This window comes from Coptis chinensis, chromosome 8, assembly GCF_015680905.1.
Source record: "Coptis chinensis isolate HL-2020 chromosome 8, ASM1568090v1, whole genome shotgun sequence".
NCBI lineage: Eukaryota > Viridiplantae > Streptophyta > Magnoliopsida > Ranunculales > Ranunculaceae > Coptis > Coptis chinensis.
The window spans coordinates 2680678-2699733 of NC_141463.1; the positions used below are offsets into that span (position 1 = coordinate 2680678).

At 37.0% G+C, this 19056-nt stretch overlaps 1 protein-coding gene across 1 annotated transcript in view; it reads left to right on the forward strand.

Annotated features, from left to right (window-relative positions):
- Positions 1 to 18770, forward strand: part of LOC147479306 (uncharacterized) — a 28200-nt gene extending 9430 nt beyond the window's left edge. The window contains exons 2-4 of the mRNA XM_086578399.1: positions 15744 to 16096; positions 16200 to 17147; positions 18690 to 18770. Of these exons, the coding sequence (XP_086434525.1) occupies positions 15744 to 16096; positions 16200 to 17147; positions 18690 to 18770 (1382 nt within the window). The remainder of the gene's footprint in view (positions 1 to 15743; positions 16097 to 16199; positions 17148 to 18689) is intronic.
- Positions 18771 to 19056: the final 286 nt, after the last annotated feature.

A 19056-nucleotide genomic window follows, 5' to 3' on the forward strand; every position in this document is an offset into this window, starting at 1 on the left:
AAGTTAGGTTAGGAAGCTAATGTTAATGGAGTTTAGGGTTAGAAAAAGATAGATCTAGATCTAGTTTTGAGTTTTATCCCATTAATTAATTAGTTTTCATACCTTGTTTTAATATAGATTATTGAATCATTGTTACTTTTCATTAGATCAATAAAGTTAGTTGTTTTTTATAATCTAGCTTCATTTTCCATTAAACATCTATTGCAATTCATTGATTTAGTATTTGTCACTATTAGTTTAAATCAATTCTTACATGAGTAGTTTCCTTTTAAATTCGAATAAGCAAAGTTCAACCCTTTATACCATGTCTTGTTTGATTTGCTTGGGAAATGATAGTATAATGATATTAGAAAATTCACATCACACATTACTCTCACATTGTTCTTTGTGTCGAGTAGTTGAATTCTAATTAAGTCTTGAGGGTTTAAGAGTGGAACGAATCCTGACTCTCTTATATTACTTCGTTATTGAGAGTAGGAATATTGATATAAACACGTATTTACGTAAATTGATTATTTGTGTTTAGGCATAGATAGTTAGAATACGTAAAATCACTTTTATCAAATGGCACCGCTGCCGGGGATATAATGTGTAAAATCATGCGTAAACATTAGCTTGCTTAGTTTGATAAACGTTAAAATGACTAGTTTACCTACGAAATGAACGATGAACTCAAAACGTAAGTAAACTAAAACTATTTACGTGTCTATATTTATCAAAGTTTCTACTCTCAATTCTATCGAAATAGAGTGGAGTAACAAATTCGTTCCACTCCTAGTTCTCTAGCATGGAATGTTTTCTAGTCTAATTAATCGGTCTTAAGTCTAATGAGAGCTTTACGAAGGGTGTTATACTACGATACAATATGAAATTGATTATGTTGAATTTAAACTACTTAATGCTATGGAAATATGATTGTTTTGAATCTAGATAAAGGATTAGAGGGAATTGAATCCACCTCGAATCCAACTTAATAACCTAGCATAGATTCTTGTATCTCGATTCTCACGTTCTTTACGGCAAGAATTTCGAAGTTCTAATCCCTAGTGTTCATGGCATTTCTACCAAATACTAACTAGCATGTGAGGTCGCCCACCCATTCTCATGGCTTAATCACGACCTTCTAGAGTGGAATAGATTCTACAATGCTTCTACACTATACCACTAAGTTTTCATCAAAGCTTCATCAACCCTCTAATGGAGGTTTTAGCCTTGAGTCATCAACCCATCATTTCCCATTGAATTATAACTACACATCATATTAAAATTTAACTTAACTAATTTAACTAACAATGTTTCAATCTACTTAAACTACTTAAAATGATAATCAACAAGAATTAAAATTAGATCTATAAATTGAAATGACAAAAATTGAAATTGATAAAAATAACTATTTTATTTATCTAATCAATCAAGAACAATGATTCAAAGACTTAATCTAAAACAAGAATTGAAAATGGAACTTAAACTTAATTACTCTACTGAAAACTAGATCTAGAATTATATATATTTTTTAGGTCTAACTAGCTACCATTAACAAAGAGTTAAGCTTTGGTTTTTATACTTTCAGATCCAAAAATCGTGCATGGGCTTGGAGCCATGTTTTGGGCCAGAGAATCAGGCCCAAAACCCAATTCTTTCAGTCCAAAAAGGCCTCTTCAGCTATAGTTATCTTCAACAGACTTTTTGTCCACTTCTGCTCCTCTGATTGGATCAAGGCTTAGACCATTGGAAAGCTCTTTCCGAGCCGGTCGTTTTGACATAAGGTAGGCCTCATTCCGAGGTCTGAGTCCAAAAATACGGCCTTCGGAAGTTCTGCTGACTTGTGTGTTGTTTCTGCCCGCGTCGACTTTTCAGCTTTTGACCGGGCTTTAAAAAGGCTTTGTCTTCTTGAATCTTGGCCTTTAATCACGCAACTCCTTAGTAACCGACCTTTGCTCCTTTATCTCGCTAAAGTGGCACATTTCTACACATAATGGACTTTGAAACCTGAAATGCATAAAAACACGTAGTCAGTGTTAACTCTTAATTATTACTCACATAATCGGGTCTAAAAGTATGATTTCGGATGGTTAAAACTACAGTTTTGGGCTCTTATCAAACCACCCCCAAACAGCATTTTGCTTGTCCTCAAGCAAAGATGAGAAATTAGAATAAGTGACCAAAATGGAGTTCTAACTACTCTCATTTCACTGAAAGTCGCGATTGCATTGACCATATGCAACAAAGCCTTAAACCACTAGGAATTCTCTAGTGGACGAGTTATAGCCTCGTGAGAGTTTTCCAGTGAAGGTACTCACAAACTTCAACTATACTACAACGACTAAGAAATAAAATTATTGTTTCCTCATTCATGTCCCAACTATCTATACATCTCACTAGCAAATGAATAAGAATAACCAAGTCAAAAACCTAAGCTAATATATGCATAATAATCAATCATCTATGATACAAATATAAATACTATGAGTAATACTATGAAATGCCTAGCAGGTTCGTTTCTGAAAACTCGGAATAGCGTCCTTAAGTAGGTCCTTACATAAATATCAAGACGAAAACCACTCTGATTTTTTCCTCAAGTTTTTACTACTCAGTGTCACGTTGTGGGCACACTTTACCTTACAATCTCAATGACAACAAGGAAGCCGGAGTCGATCAAACAAATCTGCCACTTACTATCACACTAACCTATTCCTAATTGAGCTAGAGATCTTTATTAGGTGTTGCGGGGATTAGGAGATGGTTTAAAAAAGAAGGAAATGGATATTCAAAGGGACAAGTCTGAGATAGTAGAGTCTTCATATTATGTAACTTAGAGAAAACCTTGTTATTTACTTTTGCTTCTACACTTTGTTTCCATCCTTAGCCATATTTTTTTCTTTTTATTTGGCTTTTAACTCCTTTTATTCTATTTTTTCAGAGTTTTTATTTTATTTCTATTTTTATTTTTCTTTTCTTTAGATGGAAACTTCTTTTCTTTATTTTCTGAAGCAATTAACTAACTTTTGTTTACACCGGTTTTTCTCTTCTTCTTTCTTCCTCATTCTATTCTTAGACTTATTCTAGATTGGGTAGGTTGATTTTTTTTTTTAAATTATTTATTATTTTTTTTTATTTTGTTTTGTTTTTGTAACAGGGTAAAGGATTTGTGGGTTATGAAAGGCTAAAGAAAGGCTCAGAGGGGCGACTAGCGGAAAATAATTCATAGGTTTGAATTTCTGGCTATATCGATCCAAAAGGGCCTAAATTCTCGCTTAGGATATGGCATAGTGATCAAGCAAGTGGACGTGTGATTTCTCTATCCGGATTTTACTTCTCCCTTGTGTCATTTCTCAAATGTTTATTTCATATAAGGCTTTAGGCTATATTCTCACAGGATTTGTAGAATAAGTATTCTAGCCTAGCTTTCGAGAAACTTATCGCTAACAATCATAGATACTCATGTAATATATTTATAGATAGATGCAAAGATTATTATCTACATATTAACCTAAGTTTCTAACAATTATTCTGATGCAAAAGCTACGTGAGACTTCTAGATTGTTAAGAGCATAGAGAAAGAAAACAATACCAATATTCCTAAGTGTATAGTATAAACTTATTTATTTATATTTTTGAAAATTTTTAACTTGAAAACAAATACATATTATACATTTCTATATCCTAACAGATGCCTTAATTACACGTGTTTCTATCCCCCCCCCCCCAAACAAGAAGCATGCTCTGTCCTCAAAGCATTTAAATAAAGAGGGTAGAAAAATACCATAGAAACGCGTGAAATTCTGGGACATCTGCAAAACAAGGTTATAACATACTAATATAGGAAATAAAATACCGACTTTAACTCTATAAGAGTTCCACCCATTATGGGGTTAACAGTAATTAAATTGCTTGGGACATAAGCGCACAATAACAAAACTAAAAACTTACCTTATCTCCCGCTTTAAGCATCCTCCTCCTCATTAAAGAGATGAGGTTCCTTCAAGATCCCGTCCACCCATTATAACTTGCCAAGCTTGCCGCCATTTATCATCTACTAATGCTAACCTCGTTAAGTGTTATTATGTCCGATGGGATGTACGGGCGATTAATTGAGGTCGCGACCGCCATCCCGGCCAAGTCATTATTCGCGAATGAGCTTAACCACCTAATGGTGGGTCTCATGACTTCAACCCTTTTCCAATCTATGAATTGTGCACGTATCATACGTAAACAACTACACATGATGCGGCTTTACCAATACGGGCATAAGAAGATACTTATGCCTCATGGTTTGGGCTCTCTTAAGACTAGCGACTAAAACTCGGGGAATGTCATATCTAACGCCCCTCGGCTAAAGGAGGAAAATGTCACCAGCGAGCATCTTGTTTGCAGAAATGAACTGCCATTCCCCCAAAATATTCATCAGGATGAATAGCATGGTGGTGCCTACGTTTAGGGAAAGGCTACCAAGGGCAATGTTATATCGCCCCTGGTCCATTACTCGAAATGCCCCTCCCCCATAATACTCATGGAAATATGTATAATCATAAAGATATGTATTATCGGTCATATATGCCCATGTGTGAACAGGGTCAGGTATTTGTAATCCTGAAACTAAAGCGACCACATTTTTATTGAATTTATATGTCGTGTCATCGACTACGACAGAGAATTCTTGTTCTCCATCCTGATTAAAATAGAATTTAACGTGGTCGTAGAAATAAGCAAAGAAGTCGTGGTGAATATGAATCGTCATCACTTACCGGTAGATGACGCCATCCTAATCGTAGGATCCCGTGGCCGGAACCAATGTCCATAGGTCTCGGTTCCCAACACGCCTTCGAAAAGACTGTTGGTATGACTATAGGAGATGTCATCTCAACGACTCCTTGAACAGTTCCAAAAATCTTGGAATGACCCTCAAAAAAATTGGAACTTCCGTGTTCACAGATGGCAGTGGCGTCGCTTTTTGAAGCGTTGTTGGCGCTCGTGGGTTTTAGAATTACAGAGTTTGGGCGCAGTCGCTAAGAAGCGCTGGTCGTGGCTCGAAGTTTTATAATTACAGAGTTTGGGCGCGGGTCACACTCAAGGAGGGCGCGGGTCGCGCTCTGACTAAACTTTGTGAAAGTGTACATGCAGGCGCAGCGGCTTCGTAGAATCTTTGAAAACAGGAGTTTAGAGGAAAAAGAAGGAAAAGCTTGGAGTGAAAGGTGCGGGATGATGTTGGGGTGTAGTGTGGTTTGTTAGTGTAGAATGAAGGGAGTTTAAATAGGTTCTGAGCTTCCAAAACGAATCGGCAAGTTCCCAAATTGTTTTAAGGCAATTTTCGGAAATAGAAAAATTCCAAACCCGAAAACGGAAACAAACCATTTTCGTGATTTTTAAAAAATCACGGTATCTTTCATAATGGATTTAGAATAGTAACTTCTAAACTCTCCTACATTTCATGCTACCACCACACAATTCATAGATATGCCGATATCGCCAAATTCTCAACCTTTCCTCCAAGACAACTTTTCTGTTGAGATGATCATATAACGAATTATATTAAAACTTAAATTTAAAACCAAACAACATAAAACAAACACCTTAATATTTAAATTTAACAACTGAATTAAAATCCAACTAATAAAACAAAATCATGAAATAATAGCGAACACAAACTGATGGTGAACACCTAGTTATGTGATGAAGATGGACCCTGAGATGGAGATTGGCCCTGGGATGGAGAATGGCCCTGGGATGGAGAATGGCTTGAACCATCTGTCCTTCGGCGACGACGCTCATGCCTGTCGGACTCGGCTGAAACAGAGTCCTCCACGGGTGGCATGCGTCGTAGCATCTCTATTCGGAACAAGCGGCTGCTTCCATCTCGATCGAAGTTCTCGCATAATCGGGCTTGTTGATCTTTGGTGGATAGTCTCCATGTTAGACAAGATATCGTCCTGAACCCTTTCGAGCATTTCAAGTCTCGTCTGAAGGTTCGTTTGCTTATTTCGAACTACAATCTGTCCATCTCTGATATCTTCACAAATACCATAAACGCAACGCAAGCCAGTTTGCAACACTTGCATGCATTCTAAAGTAGAACTACAAGTATTTAATGCATCGTCATCCAGACATGTCATATCCTCCCTTTCATCCTCCGACTCAACCACCTTTCCTTCAGACAACGGCCACGTCTCTTGGATGCAATCCGTATAGATACTTGCATTAGAATGCAATTTGATCTTAATAGGAGCAGATTTTGCGACAGCTCTAAAGGAGAGCATGATCTTAGTGATCAATACGGGGAAGAGGCCAAGCTCTTTCCCACTCCTCTAATCACATTAAACATTAAATCGAGGATGCAGAAATTATACTTATTTGTTTGCAAAATCCGAGAACGTCGCGCACATTGCAGCCGATATCATCGACTTTGTCTTTCAGGGGCGTTCCTACCAATCCACTAAGCTACTGACCGGTTGATTGGTTCTGGAGGTTGGCGGATGCAATGAGATGTCGGATTGTATTCACCCTCCACGACGGTATCCTTCATCAAAGCGGGAACTCCAAAGATATCGATTCCTGAATTGTCGTTACTAGGTTGCTTTCTGCGTAATTCCTAACGATTCACCAACAACCGCCTCGTTACTTCCCTCCTCGTTCTTGCTACCTTTATGAAAATCCTATCCCTCCAATTCTCGGTTCTTATAAAACTGTTCTACCAAATCATAGTGATAGAACTCCTCGGTCGAAAGTACCGAGTCCGTTCCAATCCCTCCTAATCATCTCCGTGCCGTAAAATGGGCGAAGTCGTTCGGAAGCAAACGCGTGCTCCGGCAAAATTCTTCGTCGTAGCGCCATTGAAGTTTCTGAGACAACTAATGGTTTTGTAGACTGTGGGGGAGGCGAGTTTAAAGAAAAAACAACTAAAAACAACGGTGGTGGCGGTGGTTACTTGAATTGGTGGCTGTTTTCGGAGTTGGGGTGGTGGTGGTAATGGTTTGGAGAAGATTTTAGTTGGATTTGATTTTCTTGGCGTGGGTGCAGTTAGGTTTCTTTTTCTCTCTTTTATTTTTTTTTTATTTTTTTTTTATTTTGTTGTTTAAGGTTTGTTTTAAACCTTGGTAACCGGCGGGATTGAAAAGGAAAGAACTATGCATTTTTGGGAATGAAGGAGACGCACAGTCGTGCGTGCGGTTTGGGCCCAAGCCCAATTTGAATTCCGAGTTTTCCGATTTTTCGCGCAATTTCAAATTCAATTTGGCGCTTCGTTACTGGTCCGATTTTGGCGAATGAGTTATGAAAATGATCAGTAGAGAATTTCCAATTCAATGATCTATAAAACACTCAATTCCAACCATGGGTGACGTATAAGAAGGTGGAAAATGCCTCGAAGTGCGTGTGTGACGTAAGTTATGCGAACGAAGAAAATCTAAGTTTAAGATAACGTCAACCCTATTGAACTACAAGTAATGGGCCTAAGCAACACAAATGGAAAGTTAGGGCAATCCAGATGGAAAGACCGATTGCCCACCCCCAAACAAATTTTTAAACACAAAATTTGTTCTAACGTGGGTCGTTTAAAGTCAGATTCCCCAAGACTTGTTGGATTGCTATTTCTATGATTAAGAATTTTTTATTATTATTTATTTTATTTTATTTTTTTATTAGTTTATTATAAGAAAAACGAAAAACAATAAATACATAATTCACCTCATAGAGGAACATGACTCCAAAACCGAGAAAACATGCAAAAGTGGAAAACGTGAATTATGTTAACCGTGGACTTAGGTTCTGGTACTTACAGCCACACACTCCCTAGGGAGGGCCTGGTTACCTGAATGGTGCACTTACCACTATATGGAAGTGAAAGGAAGTACACCAAGGACAAAGGTCAATCCTCATAGACAAGGTCCTGTAAAAGGACTTCCTCTACATCAGGGGACAGAAGTTCGTAAAAATGTTTTAACTATTGACCATTAACTTGAAAGGTACTGTTGTCATTGGGATTTACCAAGGTGATTGCCCCGTAAGGGGTGACTTCAGTAACCAGAAAAGGACCAAACCAACGGGTTTTTAGTTTCCCTGGGAAAATATGTAGACGGGAGTTGGCCACCCACCCTTTTAAGTCTAGAGAGTTAAGAGTGGACGAGTCCTTACTCATTATATTGCATGATTATGTTTTGAGAGTAAGAAGAATTGATTTAAACATAAGAACGGTAGGATTATGTATTAGTGTTATTAACATTAATATTTAGGATTCTACTATTTTTACGGTTATCAAATGGCGCCGCTGCCATCTTAATCTCGTTCAAGACAAGAATTCAATTGTTTGAATCCAAGAGGCAATCCCCCATTCTCTACCCACCCACCCTTTTAATTTTTCATTCTTATTTCTTGAATTTTCGGAACTGTTCACTATTTCAGGCATAGGGGCTGCGGATTCACAGAGAAAAACACAGCGGTGAGGGTATTTCTAAATTTTCGAAAATTCTGAAAATTTTCATACATAATATTTAATGTGTTGTTGATTTACTGGAATATTTTCAGATTTTTCAAAGTAGGTTTACCTTGTGAAACAAATACGATCTTTACAGTGCTGCATTTCAGTTTTCACACCGTATGTTCTTGAAAAACAGACGAGTAAGGTTACTTAGGGAGTTCTAAAAATTATATAATTTTTACAGGAGTATCTATCCTAAGTCAGGAGTTTGTAGTAAAAATTTGACGAGTTTTTTATTTGTTTTGACCACCTAAATAGTAGAGTGTTTCCAGTGTGTTTCTGCAGTGTTGCAAACACTTAATATCTGGAACACCAGCCGATAAGGAGAGGTTGTAGAACTCCAATTGCTCTAAAATTTTTACAGGAACAAGTAGGATCTGTCAGGAGTCTCCAGTAAAAATTTGGAAATTTTTGGCTTTGTTTTGATGGGTTAACCATTCGGTTGTTTGTATTGTGTCCGAAAACTGTTTTGCAAACTTTACAGGGTAGTAAAGGGACTTTCGTAGCTCCGATTGATCTAAAATTTTACAGGCTACTTGATAGATGTCTTATAAAACTACTGTAAAAATTTCAAATTTTTTGGAGTACGATAAAAGGCCTAAAACTCGAAAACCCTGAGGCGCGACCCGCGCTCAAACACTGGACATCTGAAATTCCTGAGGCGCACCCGCGCCCATACCGAGCGCGACCCGCGCTCAAACACTGGACATTCGAATTTGCACTGAGCGCACCTGCGCCCAAGTGAAGCGCACCCGCGCCCTGAGCTAATTTTTGCCGGATTTCCACATTTTTGTTTCGAACTTCGATTTTTCAAGTTTTTCAGTGTTCTAACTTGTTATATACACTAAACACGCGTAAACAAGACGCTATTCATAAGCGAAGCAAGGACGCAATTAGGTATTCCCTTCTTCCATTCCTCGTTTCTTTTGTCAGAGGAGTTTTAATTCTAGTATAATCAGGCTTATTTTTCGTAGACATAAATACCACACGCCTATCTAAGAATTTCACACACACCACCCCGATATAATGTCGAAGAAGAAAGAGAGACTCCTCTCTCTGACTTCTACAAAGCCTTGAGCGATAGTCCCAAATCTTGCATCGTTCTAGCAGACCCAGTGGGGGATTTCTGAATCCCCCCAAATATTTTTAATTTATCAGCACATGCGTAGGATTGAACAAGTCCTAACAACATTCCACCATCCTACGGTTGGTGCGGAACAAATTAAACTGAGGGTATTCCCTTTCACCTTAGCCGATAAGGCGGCGTCTTGGTTAACTGCCCAAACGCCAAACTCTGTGGACTCATGGGCTCAACTTGTTCAATTGTTCATTGAACAATTTTACCCACCACTAAAGACAGATGAAATGCTTCAAAAGATTCACTTCTTCCGCCAGAATCCTCATGAATCCTTTTCAGAGGCCTGGAATCGATCACTGATCTTCTTATTAAATGTCCGCATCATAATCTTGCGAAAGACAAGCTTGTTCGTGCCTTCTTCAAGGGGCTTTTACATCGTCATAAGGAGGTTCTAGATATCATGACTGGGGGTAGTTTTCTTAGTAAAGGAGCCTTGGAGGCTTATAAATTCTTAGAAGATTAATCTAAGAAGAACAACAATTGGGGAGGTAATGATTCCTCCCGCTCCTCTCCTTCTTCTCTTGAGGTTAAACATGATCCTGAGCCTAAAACTCTTATCGATGCCCTCACTAAAAAGGTAGATGCCATCTCTGTTCAACAACAACCCTCAGGTCATGAACATTAACTCTACTCGTTGTAATGTCTGTCGTAGTCTTGAGCATTCCGACTTCTATTGTCCTCTTGTCTATGCACAAACACCACCACAACCATCACACTTCAACCAGTTAACTCAACATCAAGGACAAGGGAACTTAGGTGACCAGAATAGAGGTTTAGTACCCCCATAACCTAGAACTATCAACATCAAGACATGAACGCTCAACAAGCTTTAATTCCAATACAACCATCTACAGACAAAGTAGTAGTGACCTTGTTGGAGAAACAAAATCAAATTATGCAACAAAACTCCAACTTGATGAAAGATCAGCATGATCAAAACTCTAATATGATGAAACAAACGATGCAAATGATGCAGTCTTTGTGCCAAAAGGTTATTGACATGTCTTCTAACCAAAATAATAACCAAACCGGCGTGTTTCCAAGTCAAGCAGTGCCTAATCCTAAGTCAACAAACACCGCCTTTGAAATAAAAAGATTTCTTGTAATGGTAATATAAACCAAGGGGACCTACTGTGCATCACTACCTCTTCGTTCAGGAAAGTAGTTGATAACCAAGTGACTATGCCTAAAGATTACCCGCAAACTAAAAATGATACCATACCAAATACTATAATAGAAACTGAAGACCCTACAACTGTAGAAGTACCAGTTAAACCACAACCAAAAAGGAAAACATTACAAGACCCAATAATAGAAAGTGAAGACCCTACACCTGTAGAGGTTCCAATATGGACACCTAGCTGGAAAACGGCTAGAGATAAAGCAAAGACTAATAATACTTTTATCCCTTCTGCTAAAAATAGTGATAAAGCACAAAATCCCCAAAGACTAGTTGTGTTTAAAAAGGACGAGAATTTTGATGAGATTAGGAAAGTGTTTAAAAATTTGACTATAAACCTACCTTTTCTAGAAGCTATAAAAAGTCTACCTGGACACGCTTAAGTTTCTAAAAAGTTGTGCACCAAGAAGAGGAAAACCAACATACCCCCACGAAGCATTCTTAACTGAACAATATCCCTCTTTATCCGAACATAACGGAATTGTTAAGTACAAGGACCCCGGTCGATCTATCTTGATAATGCACCTTAGGTGATACCTTCATAACATTTGTTTTTTATTAGACACGGGGAAGAAGTGTTAACTTACTCCCTTTTATTTATATAAACAACTAGGTCTAACAAAACTTCAACCAACCAAAATGACTTTTTGCAGTTAGCCGATCGTTCTATTAAGTATCCCAAGGGTGTAGTTGAAAATATTCTCATTAAAGTTCAGGATTTTTTTTACTATCCGGCCGACTTTGTTATTCTTGACACGAAGTTGCTCATGATTCCATTCCCATCATCTTAGTATGCCCTTTCTTGGCAACCGCCAATGCCCAAATCAACTGTCGGGATGGCTCAATGACTCTTTCTTTTGGAAATCTTTCTGTAGAAGTTAACATGTTTAGACAAAAATAGGGACAACTAGGTTTGCCTGTAGAAGGGAAAGTGAAGTCTATTGAGAGTTTTGTACCTCACATTAGTGCGGCTGACACTTTAGTTCCCACACTAGTAGATACCCCTCTTATGGAAGAAGAGAAAGATCACAATTTCTACTCCCTAGACGTAGATAACATCAAGGAGAATTTCCTTCGACTCTTTTGCAACCTTTTTTTGCCGCCTCACGAGTTCTCTCCTATTGACATCCATTCATCTCCTGACGCCATGACGGAAGAAGAATTTTTCACCCTCTATCCCAGTGATTCTTCTTACCTACCTATTGAGGAATGTCTTGCATATCTCAAGGCCTCTGATGATATAGACCTAAGACCACTAGTTGAACACCATTCACCCACCTCACATCCTCATGTCACTCATTCACCTTCCATCACGAATGTTCCTCGCCCTCTACCTTTTCAAAGAACCATTGAGTTTGTACTTGACCTTGGTGTTTCTCCTATGCTTCATAACTATCTAAAACCAACTGGTGACGAAGTAACACCAAAGGACAAGCCACCTGACACTTTTTAATTTTTTCCATTTTTTCCTTCTCAAAATTATCCACATCCTACGTATCTTCCACAACCATCAATTTTCTCACATTCATTTACTTGGCATCCCCTTCGTAGGAGGACAAAGAAGAAACTATATGCTCGATTAGGTTTTAGATCTATAAGGCTTTGCTCTCATTCCACTAAGCTACGTCATAGGAAATCTTGGTGCTTAATTCTGTTTGATGGTGCATTCCATGTTAATTATTTGTGGAAAGACCCACAACTTTTTCGATTATTGATATATGGTAAACTGCATTTTAATCCATATATATTAGATAAAGTCTAGGGAATCTGACTTTAAAAGACCCAAGTTTTCGTACAATACCAACTTTCTGGAGTATAGGCCAAACAAAAATTTCAAACTTAAAAAGAGTTTTCCAATTTTGTTTGGGGGTGGCGTATTTTGGTATTCATTTCAAATCATGTTGCCACCCTAAGCCTGTCATGTTTACTCCAGTAGAGTTTCTGTTACAGGTACTGCCAATTTTTGCCACGTTTCTATAGTAAATTCTTTCCTTATCTCTTTACACTTTGAGGATAAAGCGTTCGATTGTTTGGGGGTGGGATAGAAACATTTGCAAAAATTAGACACTTTTAGGATGTAAATTACGCACTTTTATTTATAAAATGTTAAAAATTATAAAAATTAGTTAGTTACATAATTTAATTGTGCTATTGAATTGTTTCATGAACCCCCTTCTCCCAAATTGTTTGGGGGTGGTATAGAAACACGATGTAAATGTTAAGCACATATTAGGTTGTATATTACGTATTATTTGTCTTAAAAATAATAAAAATAAAAATAAAAATAAAAAGTTTATGCTATACACTTAGAAATATTGGTATTGTTTCTTTCTCTATGCTCTTAATAATCTAGAAGTCTCACGTAGCTTTTGCATTAGAATAGTTTTTAGAAACTTAGGTTAATATGTAGGTAATAATCTTTGCATCTATCTATAAATATATTACATGAGTATCTATGATCGTTTGGCGATAAGTTTCGAAATCTAGGCTAGAGTACTTATTCTACAAATCTGTGAGAATATAGCCTAAAAAGCCTTATATGAGTGAAACATTTGAGAAATGACACAAGGGAGAAGTATATTCCGAATAGAGAAATCACACATCCACTTGCTTGACCACTATACCATGTCCTAATAGAGAATTTAGGCCCTTTTTGGATCGATATAGCTAGAAATTCGACCTAAGTATTTTTTTCCTAGTAGCCCTAATCGAGCCTTTCATTAGCCCTTTCATAAACCACAAATCCTTTACCCTGTTATAAAACAAAACAAAACAAACAAAAAAAAAATCAACCTACCCAATTTAGATAAGTCTGAGAATAGAATAAGGAAGAAAGAAGAAGAGAAAAACCTGTGTAAACAAAAGTTAGTTAATTGCTTCGGAAAATAAAGAAAAAAAGTTTCCATCCAAAGAAAAGAAATATAAAAATAGAAATAAAATAAAAACTCCAAAAAAATAGAATAAAAGGAGTCAAAAGCCAAAGAAAAAAAAAATATATGGCTAAGGATGGAAACAAAGTGTAGAAGCAAAAGTAAATAACAAGGTTTTCTCTAGTTACATAATATGAAGACTCTATTATCTCAGACTTGTCCTTTTTCAATATCCGTTTCCTTCATTCTTAAACCATCTCCTAATCCCCGCAACACCTAATAAAGACCTCTAGCTCAATTAGGAATAGGTTAGTGGGATAGTAAGTGGCAAATGTGTTTGATCAACTTCGGCTTCCTTGTGTGTCATTGAGATTGTAAGGTAAAGTATGCCCACTCCACACTGGAGTAGCAAAACTTGAGTGGAAAAATCAGAGTGATTTTTGTCTTGACTTTTATGTGAGAACCTACTTAAGGACGCTATTCCAAAGTTTCAGAAATGGAGCTGTTACTGCATTTCATAGCATTACTCATTGTATATATGTTTATTCGTAGATGATTGATTATTATGCATATATTAGCTTAGGTTTCGACATGATTATTTTGTATTCATTTCTAGTAAGATGTATAGATAATTGAGACATAAATAAGGAAATAATAGTTTTATTTCTTAGTCGTTGTAGTATAGATGAAGTTTGTGAGTACCTTCACTGGAAAACTCTCTCGAGGCTATAACTCGTCCACTAGGGAATTCCTAGTGGTTTAAGGCCTTGTTGCATATGGTCAATGCAATCGCGACTTCGTGAAAACGAGTAGATAGAACTCCATTTTTGGTCACTTATTCTAATTTCTCATCTTTGCTTGAGGACAAGCAAAATGCTGTTTGGGGGTGGTTTGATAAGAGCCCAAAACTGTAGTTTTAACCCCTTAACAATCATACTTTTAGACCAATTATGTGAGTAATAATTAAGAGTTAATACTGATTACGTGTTTTTATGCATTTCAGGCTTCAAACTCCATTATGTGCAGAAATGTGCCACTTTAGCGAGATAAAGGAGCAAAGGTCAGTTGCTAAGGAGTTCTGTGAATAAAGGCCAAGAATCAAGGAGACAAAGCCTTTGTAAAGCTCGGTCAAAAGCTGAAAAGTCAACACGGGCAGAAATAGTGCACAAGTCAGCAGAACTTCCAAAGGCCGTATCTTTGGACTCAGACCTCGGAATTGGGAGTATCTTATGTCAAAACGACCAGCTCGGAAAGGGATTTCCAATGGTCCAAGCCTTGGCCCAATCAGAGGAGCAGAAGTGGATGAAACATCTGTCGAAGCCAACTACAGTTGAAGAGCCCATTTTGGACTAAAGAAATTGGGTTTTGGGCCCGATTTTCCGGCCCAAAACATGGCTCCAAGCCCATGCACGATTTTTGGATCTGAAAGTATAAAAACAAAAGCTTGACTCTTTGTTAATGGTAGTTAGGTTAGGAACCTAATGTTAATGGAGTTTAGGGTTAGAAAAAGATAGATCTAGATTAGTGTTTAGATCTAGATCTAGTTTTTTTTACATTCATTCAATTAGTTAGTTTAGAATCATATTTTAGTTTTTAGAATAAAGTATTAGTTCTTCATTTCAATTTAGATTATTGCTTAAATTCTTATTTAGATTTAGTTGTCTTAAATTCATAATTAGTTATTCACAATCTTAGTTCTAAATTAGTTTAAATTTCAGCTTAATTTAATTATGTCTTATTGTAATTATTGTTCTTGTGTTGGGAATGGTAGTATAGAAATTTCACATCAAATCATTACTCTCACTATTGTTCCTTTTGGGTTTGATTAGTTGAATTCAATTTAAGTCTAGAGAGTTAAGAGTGGACGAATCCTTACTCATTATATTGCATGATTATGTTTTGAGAGTAAGAATAATTGATTTAAACGTAAAAATGGTAGGATTATGTATTAGTGTTGTTAACATTAATATTTAGGATTCTATTATTTCTACGGTTATCAACAAGGTTTAGCTTTTCGTGGCCATGATGAATAAGATGAGTCAATCAATAAAGTTAATTTTCTTGAACTTATACGGTTTCTGAAAGATCATAACGAAGTCATTAAGAAAGTTCTTGATAATGCTTCTAAAAATCGGAAATTGACCTCACCTGATATCCAAAAAGATATTGTGAATTCGGCTACTGTGGAAACTACAAATGTTATTCTAAAAGATTATGGAAATTCATTATTTGCTATTTTAGTTGATGAAGCACGTGATATATCAATTAAGGAGCAAATGGCAGTTATTTTACGTTATGTCGACAAGAAAGGTTGCATGATTGAGAGATTTTTTGGAGTTGTGCATGTTAAGGAAACTAGTGCAGTAACACTTAAAAAGGCAATCGATGAGTTGTTCTCCAAGCATGGGTTGAGCATATCTAGACTGCGTGGACAAAGGGTATGATGGGGCCAGCAATATGCAAGGTGATTTGAATAGCCTAAAAGCACTTGTAATGAAGGAGAATGAGTCTGCATTTTATGTTCATTGTTTTGCTCATCAGCTTCAGTTAACCCTTGTATCAGTTGCAAAGAACCATGAGTTAATCGTTAACCTTTTTAGTATTCTCTCTAATGTGGTAAATACTATTGGAGCATCATGTAAGCGACGTGATATGTTGCGCGATGCAATGAAGGCTAGAGTTGTTGCAGCGTTACAAAGCGGAGAAATTTCAAGTGGCAAAAGGTTGAATCAAGAGACTATTCTTAAACGATCTGGTGACACTCGATGGGGCTCACACTATTATACACTTCTTGGCATAATAACCACTTATGGTTCAGTAGTTGATGTGCTTGATAATGTAGCAAAAAATGGTTCAAGCTCAGAACAAAGAGGTGATGCTTACGGATTATTGGATTCAGTGCAGTCTTTTGAATTTATCTTCAATTTGCATTTGATGAAAGCGATACTAGGAATTAGCAATGATTTGTCAAAGGCTTTGCAACGTGAAGACCAAGACATTGTCAATGCCATGGCTCTTGTTAAAATAATAAAGGTACGCTTACAGGCGATGAGAGATGATGGATGGGATAGTCTTCTGACTGAAGTTTCTTCACTATGTGCCAAACATGATGTGGTTGTTCCAAATATGGAAGAGAGGTATATGGCTCGAGGGAGGTCTCGACGAAAAGCAGAAGGAAACACCAATTTACATTACTATCCTATTGGATTATTCTATCATTGTATTGATTTGCAACTTCAAGAGTTCAATGACCGGTTTAATGAAGCAAACACAGAATTACTTTTTTGTATGGCATGTCTTGATCCTAGTGAATCGTTTGTTTCTTTCGATAAGCAAAAGTTGATCAGTTTTGCTCGACTTTATCCCGATGATTTTTCAGAGATAGATCAGATGGAATTAGCAGATCAGCTTGAGAATTATATTATTGATGTGCATTCTGATACTAAGTTTGGTGCAGTAAATGGAATTAGCAGCCTAGCTAAAAAAATGGTTGAGACGAAGAAAGACATTGTGTACCCACTTGTTTATTTGTTGATTAAGTTGGCGCTGATTTTACCTGTTGCTACTGCCACTGTGGAGAGGGCATTTTCTGCTATGAATATCATAAAGAATCGTCTGCTCAATCGGATGGCGGATGAATGGTTGAATGATTGTTTAATAACATATATTGAAAAAGAAGTTTTTGATAGCATTGATACCGAGTTGATCTTACAACGCTTCCAGAAGATGAAGAAAGATGACAAAAAAGAAGGCCGCCGAGGACAACTATGAACAAGTACTTGTTTAGATTTGATTATTTCTAATATTGTTTAGACTTGATATTATTATTATTATTATTATTTTGTATGCTTGGTTTTTGTCTGGCTGGCTCACCCTCACTTACTTTCCTGGCTCCGCCACTACCGTAGACAACTCATGATTATGTACAAGTCCTGCAAGATAGTCAGCTACTCTATTCACTTCTCTAATGACATGTGAAAAAGTAATACAGCTAAACCTATCTTTTTTACTCTCAATAGCCGCCACCACATCTCTACAGTACTAGGGAGGTTTCTTAAACTTGTTAATGGCATTTATGGCTCTAATGGAATCACACCCCACTTCTACCTCAGCAAAACCTTCTAGTATGCATCTCTCCAGACAAACCTCAATAGCCTTGAGTTCTTGGAAAATAATTGATTGATAACCTCCAGTCCCACTAAAAGTTGCAACAACTCTACCTTCCTTGTCCCTCATCACACCTCCGTGACTTGGACCATTCTTGTTTAGAGCACCATCTGAGTTAGCTTTAATCTTGTTGCCCATTGGATGATTCAATGAACAATTAATATTCACCTGTTGCTTGAACTGGGTGGTGATGTTTAACCTGAGGAAGAGATTTCGAACCTTGACAGTATCTTGGACATCAGGACGCAAGACTTGTATATAATTCCTCAAATCTTATACCAGCTTGTTGACCAGTGTTTCTGAAGGTTTAGAGGTATGCTGGAACCTTCTTTCATTCCTTTCTTTCCAAATGCTATTCACCGATGCACAAAAGAATATTTTGTAAATCTCCCCTACTTCTGCGTCTTTACTCAATCTCATTAAAGAAGCCCATTCTCGATTTCCATTACTCGTATCGGTAGAAATTCCCAACAACCTCTTTACTCTTGAGAAGAAATCCCTCTAGTAATGACACTAAAAAAATAGATGGGCGGAGAATTCTTTACTGTGCGAATAGAGACAGCAGGAAGACTGATTAATAATTTTCTTGCGAACTAACCTGTCTGTTGTGGGGATGCTGTTAGAAAAGAGCTTCCAAGTAGTGAATGAATGTCTTGGCATCACCCACTTGCCCTAGACCATTCGACTCCATCTTTTCTTATCTCGAACAGGAGACAAAGCTGCATAAGCATTGCTGGAAGAGAACATCCCACTATGTTGTGGTGTCCACACTATGAGTCCGAATCCATATGCTTATTTATGTTCACTGCCAAAATGCTTCCTTTCAAATTTTGAGATTGTAAGCTATGTACTTCTACATTCCAGCTTCCAGAAGTCATGATAACACTCACTTTAGCGTTCATAGGAAAATCCCAAGCAGCCACTGTAACACCCTCATTTTATTAAATGTCCAAAATTAATTATTTTACAAAATAACAATAATAATAGTAATATAATATTGACTAAGTCTTAAGTTAAGTGGAGTGAATATGTATGCTTGACTTTTTGGAAAAAAAGAGGGAAAATAGTTTGTTTGGTTTGTTTGGTTTGAAAAGGATTTAATAGGAAAGTTTTTAAGTTTTAAAATAATGTGTAGAGATTGTATTAATAAGGAAACAAGGAGAGAATAATTCCGAAATTTATGGGAGAATATATGGAAAGTTTCTTAAAGTAAAATATGGTAGAATTCTTT